The 21,174-nt window shown below is 41.8% G+C and overlaps 1 protein-coding gene across 4 annotated transcripts in view; it reads left to right on the top strand.

Annotated features, from left to right (window-relative positions):
• The window catches only part of RGS9 (regulator of G protein signaling 9), a 115,496-nt gene that overhangs the window by 84,729 nt on the left and 9,593 nt on the right, over positions 1–21,174 (top strand). Inside the window, exons 15-17 of one of the 4 annotated variants that reach the window (XM_060763047.2) lie at positions 4,427–4,565; positions 5,823–5,908; positions 12,525–12,642. In XM_060763047.2, coding sequence (XP_060619030.2) covers positions 4,427–4,565; positions 5,823–5,908; positions 12,525–12,642 — 343 coding nt within the window. Of the gene's footprint in view, positions 1–4,426; positions 4,566–5,819; positions 5,909–12,524; positions 13,256–21,174 lie in introns of those variants that run through there. The other 3 variants (XM_060763051.2, XM_060763052.2, XM_060763053.2) reach the window with 3 other exon arrangements.

The following is a 21,174-nucleotide window of genomic DNA, read 5'->3' as shown; positions in this document are numbered from 1 at the left end:
TCACACAATATCTGTTTTGAACTGGGTTATTTGAGTCCACACTGCCATATATTCCAGGTCAAAGCAGATAATGTGGGATTTTATTCAGCTGCGTGGAAGGGGCCTCAAGCCGTTGTATTAGAGGGTTTCCTAAGGCTGATAGTATGTGACTTGTTTAAGGCTATTTAGTGGGTTTTTTTGGCTGTGCAAAGAGTCAGACCTTGGTGTCAAGAGGCATGGTCCAATAATCAAATTTTTGACAATACTGCCATAGTATAGAGCTAGAAAATTCTTCCTCTTATCCTTTACAAACCATCTGTTTAATGCTGTTTGTATTAAAAATATGAGTGGCAGAGTAAAACTTTACTTGGAGATGCTTTTAAAGCACTGATGATCTATGCAATTTGGATACAGGGTTCATGTATTTCATATATATCTCTGCCACAAAATATTTGCAAAAGCCATGGCAAAGTGAAGACTCATGTGAATTATTAAGAAAGTAATCACTAGCATACTTACATTGAAAACAGTGTCATGGCATTCAGCAGTGTTAGAAATTTTCTTAGAATTAATTCTAGCAGTTTTCCCGCAGCTCTGTAAGGCTTAGTTAACCACAGAGTCACGCCTGATTGAAATGTCAGTCAAAGCCACAGAAGAGACCGAATACTTTTTGTCAGTAAATTGTGTCCACGGTAATATTAATGCTGAAGAACATTGCATATGCAAACATAGGAAGCTGTCTTATACTTAAACATAACAATGCTTTCTACTTTGACTTGCAGCAGTGGATCTCCAGAGTTTCCCAGATTCTTTCATAGCACTATCAGCCCTAGTATTCCAATAAATTGCTATATAGATACTACCCAAACTTCACCTAGCTGCTGAAATCATTTGAGATGTAGTTGATATTATGATGATAATAGATTATTAGCCCATTATATAATATAAGTATTTGTATTTCAATGTCCCACTAAGGCCTTAAATGAATTTTACAATGACAAAATCACTAAAAGTACAACCTCCCCACCACCAATAACATTATTTTAAAAATGCCAAAAGATGTTCAAAAGATTGCCAAATAGTATTTCAACAGGGAAGTCAGTGGCATGTAGAAGCTGTGCCAAATACTAAAAGAGCTATTCAAGACACTGAACCTGTTTTTGAGGATCTGTTTTATCCTCTTGAATAGTGTTGGACTAAAACCACGCAAATTCACTGTCCTATCAATATGGAGCCATCTAGTCTCACAGTTGTGTTTTTTGTTAGCACAAGGCCCATACAAGACTTTTTTCTGGAAATGTTGGAACACTGTCCTTCTAAAAATTATTTACAACTTCTACCATCTACCATGGAACAACAGACTGGTTCAAGATTGGGAAAGGCATACGGCAGGGTTGTATACTCTCACCCAAACTATTCAACTTGTATGCAGAAGACATCATGCGATGTGTGGGGCTTGAGGAATGCAAGGCTGGGGTGAAAATTGCTGGAAGAAACATTAACAACCTTAAATATGCAGATGACACCACCTTGTTGGCCAAAAGCAAGGAGGAGCCTTCTAATCAAGGTGAAAGAAGAAAACGTAAAAGCTGGGTTGCAGCTAAATATAAAAAACCCCAAGATTATGGCAACAAGAATGACTGATAACTGGGAAACAGAGGGAGAAAACGTGGAGGCCGTGACAGACTTTGTATTTCTAGGTGCAAAGATTACTGCAGACACAGACTGCAGCCAGGAAATCAGGAGATGCTTACTTCTTGGGAAGAGCGCAATGTCCAATCTCGATAAAATGGTGAAGGGTAGAGACATCACACTGGCAACGAAGATCCGCATATTTAAAGCAATGGTATTCCCCATAGTCACTTACAGATGTGAGAGCTGGACTATAGGGAAGGCTGAGCAAAGGAAGATAGATGCTTTTATTTATTTATTTATTTATTTATTTATTTACTTTGCTTATATACCGCTGTTCTCAGCCCAGGGGCGACTCACAGCGGTGTACAACATAGGAACCACAAAATTCAAGACACAGTATAAAACAATTCACAATCCAGCATTATACAAAAACATCATCATTACTACGAAAACCATTCAGCGTCGTCTCATTGTCCAGGCCACAATCCAGTATCATTTCCGTTGTTCCATTCCTATAGTCATTACCAATCATTGCACTTCTTGCTCGAACGCCTTCTTGAACAACCAAGTCTTTAATTTCCTGCGGAATATCATCAGGGAAGGAGCCAGTCTAATGTCCGCGGGAAGAGTGTTTCACAGCCGAGGAGCCACCCCCGAGAAGGCCCTATCTCTCGTCCCTGCCAGCCGTGCTTGTGAAGCAGGCGGGATCGAGAGCAGGGCCTCCCTGGAAGATCTCAAAGTCCTAGTGGGCTCGTAGGTCGAGATGCGGTCGGATAGGTATCTTGGGCCGGAACCGTTTAGGGCTTTATAGGCCAACGCCAGCACCTTGAATTGAGCCCGGTAGCAGATCGGCAGCCAGTGGAGCTGGTACAACAAGGGGGTTGTATGATCCCTGCGTCCCGCTCGTGTTAGTATCATGGCTGCCGCACGTTGGACCAATTGAAGCTTCCGGGCCGTCTTCAAGGGCAACCCCACGTAGAGAGCGTTGCAGTAGTCTAAACGGGATGTAACCAGAGCGTGGACTACCGTGGCCAAGTCAGACTTCCCAAGGTACGGGCGCAGCTGGCGCACGAGCCTTAGCTGTGCAAATGCTCCCCTAGTCACTGCCGAGACCTGGGGCTCCAGGCTCAGCGATGAATCCAGGATCACACCCAAGCTGCGAACCTGCGCCTTCAGGGGGAGTGCGACCCCATCCAGCACAGGCTGTAACCCTATGCCCTGTTCAGCCTTGCAACTGACCAGGAGTACCTCTGTCTTGTCTGGATTCAATTTCAATTTGTTCACCTTCATCCAGACCGTTACAGCGGCCAGGCACTGGTTCAGGACCTCGACAGCCTCCTTAGTAGCAGGTGGAAAGGAGTGATAGAGTTGGACATCATCTGCGTACAGATGACACCGCACCCCGAAACTCCGGATGATCTCTCTCTTGAACTGTGGTGTTGGAGAAAAGTGCCTTGGACTGCGAGAAGATCCAACCAGTCCACACTTCAGGAAATAAAGCCCGACTGCTCATTGGAGGGAAGGATAGGAGAAGCCAAGATGAAGTACTTTGGCCACATCATGAGAAAAAAAGGAAAGCTTAGAAAAGACAATTTTGCTGGGGGAAAAGGAAGGAAAAAGGAAGAAGGGCTGACCAAGGGCAAGATGGATGGATGGCATCCTTGAAGTGACTGGATTGACCTTGAAGGAGCTGGAGGTAGTGATGGCCAACAGGGAGTTCTGGCATGGGCTGGTCCATGAGGTCACGAAGAGTTGGAAACGACTGAATGAATGAACAACAACAACACCATCTATCAATCAGCCTTTTCCTGGTTGCTTCTATCTTCCACAATGTATACAGGCTAATAAATGAGCAGTAACCTCAGTCCTTGTTGCAGAAGAGGAACCTGGAAAACCTCAACTTGCATCTTTAAACCTACTAATTGGTTTCCAAGAGATTCTCCTTCACTCTCATGGAGTCTAGTGGGGCATTTACATGGTAGACTTAATGCAATTTCACACCTCCACGGGTCTGTGCTATGGAATGATGTAAGTTGTAGTTTTACAAGGTATTTTGCCTTCTCTGCTAAAGAGTGCTGGTAGATCACCAAACTACAAATCCCAGGATTCAATACCATTGAGCTATGGCCTTTAAAGTTTTACTTTTATAGTGTAGATGTCAGAGTGAGACACCTGGGTCATGCACAGAGTACTTGAGGTTTCCAGATCAATTATCACACTGCAGACTTCTTGGGTTTCAAAACCATAAACTTTACTGAAAGCATCTTCTTTATGTGACTACATGATGGAGAGAAAAGATGGCGACTGACAAAGTACAGGACTAAACACACAGACAAAGAAACATCTGCCTTCCTGTCTTATCTATCTTGTAGCTGGTACACTCCCTATTTTTCTCAGAGCAAAGGAAAAGTCTTATCTAACTTTAGCCAAGGTCTTTACTCTCACTGCCTCTAGTGACTACAATTCTAGCGCACAGCTGAAAATAACTGGATCAGTCATTAAATCCATCTTGGAATACATATGAATACACATTATTAACACATTGAAAAACATACATATAATATTTGCAATTATCCTGACAGTAGACACCCTAGAATGTAATTGCCCTTTAACCTTTTTGAAACAACACTGACAGATTAAATAGGACTTGACACAATAGAGGCAGATAAGAGCTTTTAGGTAGACGGGATCTTCAAGTTCATCTAAAAATCTAATGGTGAGGAAGAATGTTTTGATCTGCCTCAGTACCTGAAGAATCTACCCCAATTTTGGTTTGCCATAGAGCCTCTTCTTTATTATTTTTCAATTGCAGAACCTTCCTGGCCCCAGGAGCAAGGCGCTGGATCAATATTGATGGTACTACTATGGGCATCACAGTCAGAGGCCTCAAACACCCTCATCGCTATGTTTTAGATGCTGCACAGACTCATATTTATATGCTTATGAAAAAGGTTTGTCGTTTTGCTTATAAATCCACACTGTCTTTTCCAGCTATTCTCTATACTTCCTAGCCAAACTTGTTTGAAATGCAAACTTGAATTTCATTGCATAATAGTAAGGTTAAGGTTGTCCCCTGACATTAAGTCCAGTCGTATCTGACTCTGGGGTGTGGTGCTCATCTCCATTTCTAAGCTGAAGAGCCGGCGTTTTCTGTAGACCCCTCCAAGCTCATGTGGCCGGCATGACTGCATGGAGCGCCGCTACCTTCCCGCTGGAGTGGTACCTATTGATCTACTTATATTTGCATGTTTTCGAACTGCTAGGTTGGCAGAAGCTAGGGCTGACAACGGAAGCTCATGCCACTCCCCGGAATCAAACCTGCGATCTTTTCATCAACAAACTCAGCAGCTCAGCGCTTTAACCCACTGTGCCACCAGGGCTCCTGCATAATAATAGCCAATACATAATAGTCGCACTCCCTTTTCTGCCCCAAAATTGGTATTTAACTTTCGCCGAATAAAAGTCCCAGCCTTGATTCATTGCCCCAGTGTGGCAGAGGTTTTTAAGCAGAGGCTGGATGGGCATCTGTTGAGGGTGCTTTGATTATATCTTTCTGCATGGAAGAATGGTGTTGGATGGCCCTTAAGGCCTCTTGCAATCCTATAATTCTAACTTTAGTTGTTCAGTGCAATTCCATCTACAGTATTATAATAGGAGGTGCCCTGCAAATATATTTACATAGCAATAGCTTCTGCTCCCATATCAAGCCACAGACCTTTAATATTCAGGCCACAGGACATTTCAGATGACAATTACAGCTTCTTATTTGAAACCATGTTAACCATTGATTGCCATGTTAACCATTCATTAAGCGATTCTATAGTAATTGCAATTGACAGCTTGATTTAGGCCTGTCTTATTAAAGCCTGTACTTGGGAAATAGAGGCAAACGGCTACTGGGAAACTTAGCCCTTTTAGAACCAGAATTTTCCCAGCACTTATTGGATGCTTTGGCATCTGAGAAAATGACTTAATTGGCCTCAGCATTGTTGTGAATTGTAACCACATGAGCATTCATTAAGCCACAGGTTTCTATAATGCATACATATTTAATGTGAAAAAGAGATGTTCTCTTGTATTACTGGGTGAGACTCTATTCTTCCCTCTGTCCCAGTCTCTTTGACTCCTAAACAACTGTAAGGACAGATGATTTTAATTAGGATGCTTGTAGTCTATGACTACCAGTTTCCTTTTCTTCTCCCCAGTAGGATTCGTATGGTCGCTATTTAAAGTCTCCCATATACAAAGAAATGTTGTCCAAGGCAGTTGTACCACAAGAAGCAGCTCCAAGAAGGCAAGTCAATGGGGATTTAATTATGGGTTATTTGGAGTTGCTTTAATGATGGCGCAAATAATGAAAAGCAAGGCTGTAGTAAGTAGAATTGCATGCAATTTAGATGTTTGTATAATTCAAAGTGCATCTTTCATTTTGGGGGGGGGGGGAAGTCTGGCTTAGGGGTATACATATTTGACTGCTTTACTCTCACAGGTAAAGAGGAATAAACGACTATTTCTGTGTGATGCTCAATTGGCATTCATACATCCCCAAATGTTTCAGAAAATTATTTGTAAATAAGTAGAGTCTCACTTATCCAACCTTCACTCATCCAACATTCTGTATTATCCAATGCAGTCTGCCTCCCTCCCGGATCCACAGCTGTTTCATACATTGCAATGTTTTGGTGCTAAATTCGTAAACACAGTAATTGCTATATAACATTACTAAGTATTGAACTGCTTTTTCTGTCGATTTGTTGTAAAACATGATGTTTTGGTGCTTAATTTGTAAAATCATAACATAATTTGATGTTTAATAGGCTTTTCCTTAATTCCTCTTTATTATCCAATATCCAACATTTTTGCTTATCCAACGTTCTGTCAGCCTGTTTATGTTGGATAAGTCAGACTGTACTGTAGTTAGAGACAAAATTGAAGTACTTTGGCCACATCATGAGGATACAGGAAAGCTTAGAGAAGACAATGATGCTGGAGAAAATGGAAGGAAAAAGGAAGAGGGGCTGACCAAGGGCAAGATGGATGGATGGGATTCTTGAAGTGACTGGATTGACCTTGAAGGAGCTGGGGGTGGTGATGGCCAACAGGGAGCTCTGGCGTGGGCTGGTACATGAGGTCACGAAGAGTCGGAAAGACTGATCAAATGAACATCAACTGTAGTGCTTTTTTTTTTTGGTGAATAAAGCACTACTTGCTTTAGTTACATGCTTTTTGTGGAAGATTGTTGCATTTTGTGCTAAAAAAAATCAGTCTTGTGTTGTTGTAGGTTTTTTTGGGCTATATGGCCGAGGCATTCTCTCCTGATGTTTCACCTGCATCTATGGCAAGCGTCTTCAGAGGTAGTGAGGTCTGTTGGAACTAGGAAAAAGACCAGGGTGGGACAAAGGACTCTTGTCTGCTGGAGCTAGGTGTGAATGTTTCAATTGACCACCTTGATTAGCATATAATGGCCTGACAGTGCCTGGAGCAAAATTTTAATTGAGAGGTGATTAGATATCCTTTGATTCCTCTTTGTTGTTGTGCTGTTTTAATTTTAGAGTTTTTTTTAATACTGGTAGCCAGATTTTGTTCATTTTCATGGTTTCCTCCTTTCTGTTGAAATTGTCCATACACTTGTGGAGTTCAATGGCTTCTCTGTGTAGTCTGACATGGTGGTTGTTGGTGTGGTCCAGCATTTCTGTGTTCTCAAATAAAATGCTGTGTCTAGGTTGGTTCATCAGGTGCTCAGCTATGGCTGACTTCTCTGGCTGAAGTAGTCTGCAGTGCCATTCATGTTCCTTGATTCGTGTTTGGGCAATGCTGCGTTTCGTGGTCCCTATGTAGACTTGTCCACAGCTGCATGGTACACGGTAGACTGCTGCAGAAGTGAGAGGATTCCTCTTATCAGTCTTGTACCAAGAACACATTCCTATCTTATTTCTACCAACCGGTTTTCCCCAAATGTCAGGAAACAAGTGAACAACTTATGGCAAGTCTTAACTGAATCTCTGTTATTATTATTATTTCCTATTATTATGTTTATTTATACCCTGTTTTCCACTCCAACAAGAAGACTCAAAGTGGCTTAAGTTTAAAATATCAGGAAACGAAACACACTTTAACCCACTTTCGGAGCGAGCTGTGCAGGAAGGAGTAGATTGGTCTTTGTGGGAACATCTTTTGCTTTAACCACAGACTGCCAATATACAAATCCCCCTTCTCCAAGGTATTTAAAGCTGAATGGAAATAGCAGTACCTTGTAGTTCTGTTGGTTGTCATGGAAAGCATCCCATAGTAGTCCAATGTGAAGGCTTTGGAGGGTGAATTATTGACATCCAAAAGTAGCAGTGACAAAAATAATGGATTTGAGCAGAAAAGGCACCTTGCCAAGTGGGGCGCTGATTCAATTGCATGGGATAGTTTCTTAGATATGGTTATTGTGGTTTCCTATGGGCCATCAGATGATGACTGGTAGATGCCATATTTCTGCAATTCAAGAACTCGAACTGATCATTGGGAAAAGGTTTTTGGAATCAACAGGACAGATATACCCAAAAATTGGGCTAACATTTGAAGCACCAAAAATGTGTGTCGGCCGGTGTAATAAATTGTATGGCATTTCTGCGCACTCTTACAGCACATCTTATTTGAGTGCAACCCTAAAGAAGTGGACAACACCATGAACAAAGCAGTCAGGACAGCAAGGTTTCCCCCAATGAGTGTTGCGAGTATTTTCTCAAGAGCCTTACACACCAAGGGTGATATTGTTGTTTGCCTTCACATTGTTTCCAAATATGGCCCCTTCAACACAGCTGAATAATCCCACATTTTCTGCTTTGAACTGGAATATATGGCAGTATGGACTCAGATAACCCAGTTCAAAGCAGATATTGTGGGATTTTTTGCCTTGATATTCTGGAATATAGGGCTGTGTGGAAAGACCCTGACATAATCCAATTCAAAGCACATACTGTGGGATTTTCAGACTTGATATTCTGGGTTATATGGCTGTGAGAAACATGCTTTTTGTTCCTGGGGGCCTTTCCACACAGCCCTATATCCCAGAATATCAAGGCAGAAAATCCCACAATATCTGCTTTGAACTGGGTTATTTGAACCCACATTCAGCTAATGTGGGATTTTCCGCCTTGATATTCTGGGATATAGGGCTGTGTGGAAGAGGCCCTAGATTTTAAATGTCATTTCCTAATTGGTTCTATCATAAAAAATCATGGGAAACGTTTATTAAACTACAAAAACTTTGTTTTTGCGGGACATCCTGCAGCATATATTGCTATGAATATCTCATCGTGTCTCAATCAATTCAACTTAGTTTGTGGCAGCCATAAAACAAAGTTTCTGGTGTATAACAAATATTTTCAAACTAAGTACCACACAATTAAACAGGAAATAACACATTTCAAACTTCAAACTGTTATTGTCATCCTAAGATTATTTATTTAATTAAAACATTTATATTCCACCCTTATAATCTCAAAGGGGACTCTGGGCGGAGCACAGCATATATACGGCAAACATTCAATGCCTAGACAAGAATTCATATAAGCATATATAAACATTAAAAACATTTATCACAATATTAAAATATAGTTTAAAACCGTCTTGGTCATCTGCATCAAATCTAAATTGGCCTGGTAAAGGGTTTTTTGGGGTGAGAGTGTGTGACCTTTCTACAATCACCCAATGGGTTTCTATAATAATAATAATAATAATAATTAATAATAATACTTTTTTTATACCCCGCCACCATCTCGCCAAGGGACTCAGAGCGGCTTACATGAGGCCAAGCGCAACAACACATCAATAAAACAAAAAGCAATAAACAAAAACAATAAATACAATACAATTAATATAAATCACATATAAACAATAACCAATAAACAGTAACACCCAAGGATTTAAAAACCTATGGCCGGGTCAAATGTAATACTTTAAAAATTAAAAAAAAAAAACGCTGGGAATGAACAAGGTAGGATATATCTGGTAGAGGGTTTTAAAAGAGAGATGAGGAAGTGCAGCCTATCCTAAACCAGTAGTAAAGTGCATTCTGAGGACATATTGCTGGGAATTTTCCTTATTCTGGGAAGGCACACTGGAACAGCCACGTTTTCAGGCTCCTCCTAAAGACTGCCAGAGTTGGGGGATGAGTGGAGAATTGAAACCACGTCTCCAGAGTTCATTACTCAAACCACTGCATCACACTGGCTCTGCATTTGTAGGGTTAGTTAAGGGTGCATCTACGCTGTAGAATTAATGCAGTTTGTTGCCACTTGAACTGCCATGGGTCAATGTGATGGGATCATGGGAGTTGTAGTTTGGTGAGGCACTAGCAATCTTTGGCAGAGAAGGATAAACACCTTGAAAAACGACAACTCCCAGGATTCCACAGCATTGAGCCATGGCAGTTAAAGTGGTGTATGTGAATTCTACAGTGTAGAGGCACACTAGGAAATAATGATGCCTTTCAAGGTTAGTTCAGGGGATGAGATTTGAAACGGCAGCCCACACCCCATTTCCCATATGAACTTTTCCAACTCTGACAATTCCCCTATTTGTTCTAAAGGCACAGATCTATTGCTGACTGTGTAGACACGCCAATGGAGGAAAGTACTGTCATCTTCATCACAGCGATTAAATAGTCAATGTCAATCAAGATGACTTTAGAGGTTAAAAAGCCCATCTGAATATTTGGCTGGACTAGAGATGGTTCTCATCAGCTATTGATAACATTTGGATCCCTCTTGGGAACACGAGTCTTGGATCTGTCTGAGCTAAGGAGAGTTCAAAGTAAATCTGTGTAAGATTTGTCTAGACAGAAAACTGCCACAGTTTAATCAAAGCCAGATTTTGGAGAAATCGGATTAAGTCTGTGTTTGAAATACTCTACAAGCTTGAGTGCTTTTATCCAGCTATTTTTCAGGCTGGTTCATATTTTATGTGTCAGTTGGCTTTGCTGTGCCAAAATCTGTGTTCCTTCCACTAAGCACACAAGGCATGAATGGTAGCTATGCTTAAACATGTAAATGGGAAATATTGGGAGCTATGGGCAGTTTAGGGCTTCCTCTGTATATGTCCTTGACTGTTGAGATTCTGGTTTACTTACTTCACTTAGGCAATCCCTTGTAGTCCGAGGATGATGGTCCTCCAAGTTCGGTGTTCTGGCAGTGGGTCCGTAGGTGACTGTGGAGCCCTATTCTTGATCTGCATCCCACAGTGAGGGCATTGGTTTCCAGGTGGAAGGCGGTCCCGGTTGGGGTTGGCTTGATGCACCTTCCTCTTGGCACGTTTCTCTCTTTCGCCCTCCATTCGTGCCTCTTCAAATTCTGCAGCACTGCTGGTCACATCTGACCTCCAACTGGAGAGCTCAAGGGCCAGGGCTTCCCAGTCCTCAGTGTCTATGCCAGAGTTTTTAAGGTTGGCTTTGAGCCCATCTTTAAATCTCTTTTCCTGCCCACCAACATTCCATTTTCTGTTCTTGAGTTTGGAGTAGAGCAACTGCTTTGGGAGACGGTGGTCGGGCATCCAGACAACATGGCCAGTCCAGCTGAGTTGATGGCAGAGGACCATCGCTTCAATGCTGGTAGTCTTTGCTTCTTCCAGCATGCTGACATTTGTCCGCTTGTCTCATTACACTTAAATGTCTGTGACAGGGAAAAAAAAGGCCAATTCTGTAGCAGACAGTTGAAGAAGCCTTTAAACTATTATCTGTGACCACCTTAATTCCAGGTTATTTAGTTCTGTGTTAATTAGATATGATTGAGATTTTTACAGAGAGATGGATGTTTGATTAACCTTTTTCTCTCTCTGTGTGTGTGTATACACACACACACACACACACAGAGAGAGAGAAAGGTTAATCACTCATCCATCTCTCTCCTCACTTCTGAGTAGGCAGTCATAGGATTGTGCTATGAAATGAGGCAGTATTTTTAATCAATAACAATATAGTCAGTCTTTGTGAGTCAGAAGTGACTTGCAGTTTCTCAAGTCACCCCTGACATGAAAAAAAAATGGGGGAATTTAAAATTTAGTCAAACGGTGCATCTACACCAGTGGTTCCCAATCTTTGGTCCTCCAGGTGTTTTGGACTTCAACTCCCAGAAATCCCAGCCAGCTTTAACAGCTGTTAGGAATTGTGGGAGCTGAAGTTTTTAACACGATTGTGAGGTCAGGAGTGTTGTACTCCATAACTCTGTCTGTCTGAATTCGGAAGTCTCAGAGGAGTTACATTCTCTGTAACTTTTTCCAGCTTGTGATCCCACCAGTTCTTTGTTGCAGGCAGATAGTATTTGTGGCACAAGTTCCAATGTTGTTGTTGTTGTTGTTGTTGTTGTTGTTGTTGTTGTTGTTGTTGTTATTAAAGTGGTGTCAAACCACCTTTATCCAACGGTGTAGATGCACCCTTAGACAACCCTCTCTCTAATACAAACTACAAATCCCAGAACTTTTTCATCTCTAAGATGAAAGTGATCTCTGAGCTGTTTTTGGGACAGGAGGCTAACATGGCAACCCTGTGGTAAGCAACAAATACTGATGTGCAAACATCACGGTACAAATAGGTTCCTTTAGGATAAAAGAGAGATGAGATGGTAAACCTGAATTTACGAGCAGTTGCTGCCTCGCTCTCAATTTGATCCCACTCTTTGATTCCTCTTGCCTGTGTAAACAAATCAATGGGTTTAGAGAATGTTATTCCAGGGTAATTGGTTTTGTAAACAGGCAGCGATTAATCCATCAGCGCACAGCAGGTTGGAAGTGGTTCTCAAAGCGCCTACGCTGCCGGCTGCCTCTCCAGCCACCTCCAGATCTATTTGCCTGCTTTCACTGTCAAGCACAGTAACCCTCTTGTGTTTCTCTCTCTCCTCTCTCTCTCTTGCCTTCCTGTTTCCTTTCAGCTCCGGCAACCCATTTTTCCCCAAAAACCTCCGCTCCAGCCCCAGCCCCATCATCTTGAGGCAACAGGAGGAGGAAGCCAAGGCGAAGGAAGCAGCGGCCAATGTGGACATCACCCAGGTTATGAGCAAGCTGGACCGTAGGAGCCAGCTCAAACCGGACGCGCCTGCTAAGTAGAGCCCAGATGTTACAAAGCACATTCATTATGGGATGGGCAAGGCAACCTCAAAGGGGGAATTGCAAGCTTGATGATGATCATCCAATTGCAATTGATTATTTATTTGTCGTGTCAGGACAATCAGACAAATTATATTACATTTCTAACAGAACAAAGCAAACAAACAGACAAAATACAAAATTTATGAGTTTGGTAGTTGATTAAACGTCCTTTGACCAGTATCTGGCCACTTGGAGTGCTTCTGGTGTTGCTGCAAGAAGGTCTTCCATTGTGCATGTGGAGGGCTCAGGTTGCACTGCAGCAGGTGGTCTGTAGTTTGCTCTTCTCCACATTCGCATGTCAAGGATTCCCCTTTCTAGCCCCATTTCTGAAGGTTGGCTCTGCATCTCGTGGTGCCAGAACGCAGTCTGTTCAGCGCCTTCCAAGTCGCCCAGTCCTCTGTGTGCCCAGGGGGGAGTCTCTCATTTGGTATCAGCCATTTGTTGAGGTTCTGGGTTTGAGCCTGCCACTTTTGGACTCTCGCTTGCTGAGGTGTTCCAGCGAGTGTCTCTGTAGATCTTAGAAAACTATTTCTAGATTTAAGTCGTTGATGTGCTGGCTGATACCCAAACAGGGGATGAGCTGGAGATGTCTCTGCCTTGGTCCTTTCTCTATTGGCTGCTACTTCCCGGCAGATGTCAGGTGGTGCAATACTGGCTAAGCAGTGTAATTTCTCCAGTGGTGTAGAGCGCAGACACCCCGTGATAATGCGGCATGTCTCATTAAGAGCCACATCCACTGTTTTAGTGTGGTGAGATGTGTTCCATACTGGGCATGCATACTCAGCAGCAGAGTAGCATAGCGCAAGGGCAGATGTCTTCACTGTATCTGGTTGTGATCCCCAGGTTGTGCCAGTCAGCTTTCGTATGGTATTGTTTCTAGCACCCACTTTTTGTTTGATGTTCAGGCAGTGCTTCTTGTAGGTCAGAGAACGGTCCAGAGGCTTCTCTCATGTCCCCCATTTTCAACGGTAAGCAAACAGTATTTTGGCGCTCCCACCCCCAACCAATCACTGTTTGTCGTGGGAGTTCTGTGTGCCATATTTGGTTCAATTCCGTCATTGGTGGAGTTCAGAATGCTCTTTGATTGTAGGTTAACTATAAATCCCAGCAACTACAATTCCCAAATGACAAAAATTTCTCCAGTGGTGTAGAGCGCAGACACCCCGTGATAATGCGGCATGTCTCATTAAGAGCCACATCCACTGTTTTAGTGTGGTGAGATGTGTTCCACTTGATTGCACTTGATTGCACTTCCCTACTGATGGAGAGTGGGGCTTGCAATTCCCCCTTCTGCCTGCAGGTGTCAGTGGTGCTTCACCATTGGTGAGCAACACCGCCTCTCCAAACACCCCCCTCCTCTCTCTGCAGCATGCGGTTGCCACGGCAACCAGAACCCTGCATCCCAGTTGCCCATAGAAGCGCAGAAACCCAGATGGTAAAAAAAGACCCTCCTTGTGAGACTTGATTTCTCCAGTATCAAATGGCCTCGGGTTTTTGTTTCGTTTTTTACAAGCCAGGGGAGCAATGTTGTCTGTAAACTGCCTGAAACATCCCTCCTGGATCTGAAATATATATATATAAATCCAAAAGACTAGGTGCCATGGCAACCGGCAGCCTTTTTGGAAGTAACGGAGGTAAAGGAGTGAAGAAAAATGTGCAATGGGCTATATTGCTGAACAATTCATTCCCCATCAGAAGAGGGATGGTGAAATGCTCACAATATTCCTCACATAGTGTCGAATGGGGGATCTTTCAGGCAGGACGCATGCTTCAGAGTCTGTATCCATTGCTCCCCCATTCATGGCCTTTTAACCATCTTGTCGTATTCAAAATTAGATTATTTAACCAAGAGCAAAGTATTTCCCCTTTCAGAATAAATGCAACGGCAGTAGACATTCTAAACAATGTTAAAGTATATAAGATAGGAAGAAAAAAAGTTACAATTATTTCAGACTAATTGTTATGCGGTACACTAGCTCCGATGTGTGTGTGAGACATACATTTCCATCTTCTGAGCATCTGCTGATTCATTTCAGCAGTGTGTGAGTATCAACTGGCAGGAGTGTGTTATAGGAATACCTTAAGAATATAACATTACAATAAACACAATTACAGTGACAGTGGGCGGGCCACATGCGCAGGATAAAATGTTAAAAAACTTGAATGAGATAAGAAGAGGAGCAAGTTATTTGCAAGAGGGAGCTCATAAAAATCACAGGGTTGTGGAACCAAACGTTCCCATTGGGGGGGGGGGCATATACTCCAGTGACAGAAGCGTTGAGGGGAGCAGTAGTGTCATATTGTGCACCTATTCACCAAAGGCGCAGCAGAAGAGCCAGGTTTTAAGGTTCTTTTTAAAGGTTTCTAGGGTAGATAAGCCCCACCACTGTTGTGTCATCCATGAATTTGGTAATGATATTGTTATGGTATTGTAAATACAAAGTCGGGGAGTACAAGAAGAGATTCTCTCATAATAGTCATAAAGTCTTTCCCTAAAACTGATGGTGAAATAATTTGAAGAGACAACCTGTTTGTGTTGACTAGAAGATGCATAACTAGCTTATAACAAACTGGCCGAGCTTTACTCATGTCTCAATGCATATACAGGCCTTGGATATACAGTCAGTGCTTCATAGTCACTGGGATTAGGGACATAGGACCTTCCCGAAAAGTGAAAAAAGCTAATTAAAAATGTTATTTTGTTTTATCTTGGGAGAACACTTTTCTAGAAATCTTTAGGGGCCTTTCCACATATATATATGTGGAAAGGCCCCAGAATATCAAGGCAGAAACCCCACAATATCTGCTTTGAACTGGGTCATCTGAGTTCACACTCCGTGATTATCACCCTTGATATTCTGGGATATAGGGCTGTGTGGAAGGGCCCTCAGTTAGAGCTTTCCAAGCTGTGTGTTGTGACATATGAGTGTGTCAGCTGCAGGGTGTTTGCGTGTAGCACAAATGCAATGAGAGATGACAAAAATCTTGGAAATGTTTTTTGAAGTATTTAATATCAGTGATTTTTTAATATATATTGGCCAAAGCACCTACTGGCCATAACTGTTCAGATACCAAATAGAACTTTTGAAGAACTTACCTATTCTTGAATCAGTAAAGTTATAATCTTCCAGATCATATATTCTTAAAAATATATGAATGAAAGGTTGTGTCCTCATAGGTTTTGTTAGTACAAAATTGATATATCTCTTATAAGGGTTGGTTTAACCTACAGTTTGCTAGTAAAACTGAGTTAATGTGACATTAAGTCATACATGTCTAAAAATGTTTGGAAAGCTCTGTTCTAGGTCCTCCAGTATGATTTAATGGTTGGCTTCCAGAAGTTTACCATAGAACTGCACTGGATGACCTAGAAAAGTTGACTATAGAATTAGGCTAGATGACCTACAGATGCCTAAAGAGAACAACCGCTTAGAGCAGTGGTTCTCAATCTAAGGGTCTCCAGATGTTTTGGCTTCAACTCCCAGAAATTCTAACAGCTGGTAAACTGGCTGGGATTTCAGGGAGTTTTAGACTTGGGGACCACAGGTTGAGAACCACTGAGCCTGAGAGATCTTTAGATCTTACAGCAGGCATCCTCAAACTGCGTCCCTCCAGCTGTTTGGGCCTCCAACTCCCAGAAGCCCTAACAAGTTCATTCAATTGTCAGGAATTCTGGAACTTGAAGGCCCAAACAGCTGGAGGACCACAGTTGGAAGATGCCTTACAGAATGACTCTGTGTCAGCTTCTGGCAGATCTTAACCCTAGATTCACAGATGGAGAATATTTTAATCAGAACTACTAATCAAATCTGTAAAAAATTCACAAATGTGGAGCACTGATTGTATATACCAATGTATCAGCAAGGACATGGAAGACCTTGATAGCAGAAGAAGACCTATCTGAATGATCTGTCATGCAAAGAGCATTTTGTTCTGAGGCAGTAGCCTGTGTTTAGCAGAATCTTCATTTTATACATATTTTAGTTGCGTAGCTTTATAAGCTTTAAACATGTTCTAGAGGTATTGATTAGAACCAGAGTCTTCCAAGCTGACATTTTTCGTTTTCTAGATATACAGGGTTAGTCAAAATGCATAGGCCAATCTGCCATTCAATTGAATGGCAGATTGGCCTATACATTTTGACTAACCCTGTATATTGTCAGTAAGTACAGACAGTATGTATTGTGAATAATCCATTGTACATAGTAGTTTTACATGTATCTGCGACTCACATGTGGTTGATAAAAATCAACAAACTCCTCTGGATCTAACTGAAAGTGTTAAAACAAATACCCTTTTTGCCTCTATCATGAACTGAATCTGGAGGACATCAAATCTTACTCCAAAAAACAACAACCACAGAATCAGTTTTACTAAAATGGTCAACATAAAGTAACTCTAGGCCAGGAATTAAGTGAAATTTTCCAGGATCTGCTTATGAGCAACAGGACTGGAATCATATAAATTCACAGTAGGCTTACACAACCCAACCTATTTTTTTCCATGAGGTTAGTTCAGCTGTACACTTCGTACCTTTCATTTGATTCATCTGTTCCCCGGCATGCTCTTTTGTCCCTACATTTTATCATTCCTTGCAAGATACCAGAATAACTTCAGGAAACAAAAGGATGGTAGCAAATTTAGAATACCATCATCAAGAGGCCATGAGAAAATGTGAATTTAAGAGTGACAGCAGAGCTCCATTCAACTCTCAGTTATGGAGATTTGGTCATTAAAATATTCCGACTCTCAGTTTATCATGACCAACATGGGGCCATAGAACAGACTAAAGCAGTAGTATTTAAATTGTATTCTGGGGGCCTTGCAGTCTACAAACTACAGTGCTGAATAAACCAGCAATTCTTGCCTCAGCTATAGAGCAGTGACCTAGTTCTTCAATCCCATGTCAACTTTATATTGGAGTTGAGTGTTCTTGCTTGCATGGATGGGTTAAGGCAGTGGTTCTCAACCTGGGGTCCCCAGATGTTTTTGGCCTACAACTCTCAGAAATCCCAGCTAGATTACCAATTGTTAGGATTCCTGGGAGTTGTAGGCCAAAAACATCTGGGGACCCCAGGTTGAGAACCACTGGGTTAAGGAAACCCTTCAGCAACTGCTTCCTTGGCTGATGGAAGAAGCAAAGCCAAATTCATCTTCCAATTGTGAGTTTTTTTCCCTTGGAAGTATGAGAATTCAACCTCCAAGTGCCTCCTCCCAAGATCACCCAACTCATGGATGGGCTTGTTTGCTTCCCTTTGGTTCTGCTGCCCCATGGCAAAATTCACCAGTCCCAGAACTGCTTTGAAAGACCATTTGCTCACCACTGTTGACTTCCTCCTGCAATGCATCACAGCAGGATAGTCCTGGGTAAATTTTAGGTCCCATTCTCAGTTCAGCTAAGATCCTAAAGCCTGGAATGTAGGGTGCCCTTGAATGTACTTCTGAAACCTAAGGAAACAACAAAACTGTATGCCTATTGCTGATTTCTGATGTCATCCTGTCTTCCACCTGTACAAAACAATGTCAATGCATATGTATGAAGTCATTGCTTTTATTTCCATTTTCTGTTAAATGCTCAAGGCTTCGCATCATGTTAACCAAAAAAGCAATGGTCTTCCGCTGGAATTTCAGATTGCTGCTCTTTTTTTCTTCGCCACCCAGATTTGTCACATTTTCTTTCTTTTATTCCCTCTGGTTGAATAAAACTAGAAAGTGAAACTATCATTTTGCTTGTCTGTCATGTCTTTGTCTGCTTCCCACATGTCTTTATTTTGTTCGTGCTTGTGCCTTTATCATTTTGGTTTGGCTCGGCTTTCTTTTTTGACAAAAATACTGGTGAATGAACAGTACAAATGAGAATCTGTAAAGGGAAAAGCTTGAAAAAGAGCGCTCCAACAACCATAGTTGAAGAAAAGATCCAAATTAAGTAGACATCTACTTAATGTGTCAGCATTACATCTTGCTGCTTGTTTTGATCATAAGATACCTTTTTCTAAAAATGTAGTTGAATGGTTTAACTAGGTTCTTCTACTAGCTACATTTGTAGCAATTACAGTGCCTAATATTTTCCAGAAGACCTTCATTTTAAATCCTTACCCTAGGTACACATAATCAGATCCTGTTCACCTTGAATTAGAAGTAAGTCCCCTTGAGCTTAATGGAACTTTCTTCTAAATATGCATTTATTTATTGTATTTGTATACCATCTTTCTCAGCCAATTGGCGACTCAAGGCGGTTTCCAACAAATCTGTATACATAAAACATAATAGATAAAAAACATTAAACAGTATAAGACATCACAAAAACAATAAATGCAACATCATCAGCGTCTCATTATTCTCAAGCATTGTCCAATTCCATTGTCAGTTCATTCGATTTCCTATATTGGCTACTCTGTATTTGTAAACGCTTGCTCGAACAGCCACGTTTTAACTTGCCTCCGAAACGTCAAGAGGGAGGGAGCAGATCTGATTTCCCTAGGGAGGGCATTCCATAGCCGAGGGGCCACCACTGAGAAGGCCCCGTCTCTCGTCCCTGCCAAATGTGCTTGGGACCGAGAGCAGGGCCTCCCCAGATGATCTTAAAGTCCTCAGTGGTTCGTAAGGGGAGATACGTTCAGATACATGTATCAGCATGTATCCTTCTTGAAAGGAACAAAATTTAAGCATATCAGTCTGTGCATCTCTACCTCACAGTCCTATTCCAGGCAAAGATAGTCGTATAGTAAACTAGTGTATAAGAACAAGAGGGCACTTGAATTTGTTTCCTATAGTGTGGTGGCCTAAATGTCCTTCTCTTTCACGATGGAACAACTGCCGTTCAGCAGCCAAAAAGTAAACTCCTTGGCCCTACAAGACAAAGCCATCCTGTTCCTGATTGATGGAACTGATCTCTTGGCTTTGGCTATACATTTTTCATTACTTAATTCAATGTATGTATATATGTACTTATTTGTGACTCACTTTTCTATTATATATACAACGGGATGCCCAAATAAATAAAATTATTAATGGCTCCAGATCAAAGCCAATTGCCTCATTTCACCAAATGGCCGTATCTGGAGAAGTATTTCAGAAGAAGGCTTTCATTGTCAGGCGGACTTCCATAGTCTGAACTGCTGTTGAATATGTTAATCAATTGGCACTTAAACTCACAGCCCTCCTAATTCACCTTATGAGAAAAAAATAAAAAGGATATAGATACTTTATAATAGTATGATCTAGAGCAGTGGTTCCCAACCTGTGGGCTGGGCCACGAGACCAAAAATCAGGTCCACGAGACACATGGATAATAACACAGCCCAACCATTTTTTTTTCTTACTGTCTTTGTTTTTAGCCCTGTTCCTGGGGTTATTTGGGGTGTTGATTCAGAAAATTGCATTGGATAGACCACATCAGCTCTAGATTATTAAATATGTTTTTCTGTGGGCAAGCAGATGGTGACTACTAGATGGTGTATGTTCTGTATCAGAAACAAGAGCTGATGTGGTCTACCCAATGCAATTTTCTGAATCAGCACCCCAAATAACCAAACCGAATCTAAAGTTGACCAAAAACCGATTCGTAACCCTATTGGTACTAATGTTGGAGAGTGGTCCCTGATCAAAGTGGTCCCTGGTCAGAAAAAAGGTTGAGAACCCCTGACCTAGAGTGAGACAGGCTAGATCAGTGGTTCTCAACCTTGGGTCCCTAGATGTTTTTGGCCTTCAACTCCCAGAAATCCTAACAGCTGGTAAACGTGCTGGGATTTCTGGGAGTTGTAGGCCAAAAACATCTGAGAACCACTGGACTAGATGAAGTGATTATGCTATGGAGGATTGTGTACTCCTGCATGATAGGGGGTTGGACTGGATGGCCCTAGTGGCATCTTCCAACACTATAATTCTGTGATTATTTCCTCAAAACACAAGAAATCAGGGACAATTGATGAAACTAATACCATGTTTAAATTATATACAGGCCAGAGCACTGATTCTCAGCCTTTAGTCATCCAGTTGTTTGGGACTTCAACTTTCAGAAATCCCAGCCACCTTACCAACTGTTAGGAATTGTGGGAACTAAAGTCCAAAACATCTGGAGGACCAAAGGTTGGGAACCACTGGGCTAGATGATTATTGGTGACATATGCCTATGTATGTAGCCTTTATTAGGGCTGCATCCTGATAAGAATGACGCAAGTGGAATCCCACAGGCTTAACCACCACACAGGAGGCCTCACTTTTCAAGGCATTCCATAAATGCATGCTTTGAACTGGGATGGAGTTGGGTGGAGACAGCTATTGACCACTGCACAATGGGATCATAGATCAACATGACCCAAGTTATGTAATTGCTTGCACAGTGGTATGCCAACAATGCAATTCACCCACAACAGAGCTATGCAGCTATTGTATGCTATGTAACCCCTATATTGATCTTAGCCACAGAACTGA

This window comes from Anolis sagrei, chromosome 2, assembly GCF_037176765.1.
Source record: "Anolis sagrei isolate rAnoSag1 chromosome 2, rAnoSag1.mat, whole genome shotgun sequence".
Taxonomy (NCBI): domain Eukaryota; kingdom Metazoa; phylum Chordata; class Lepidosauria; order Squamata; family Dactyloidae; genus Anolis; species Anolis sagrei.
This window is presented reverse-complemented; position numbering and strand designations above follow the sequence as displayed.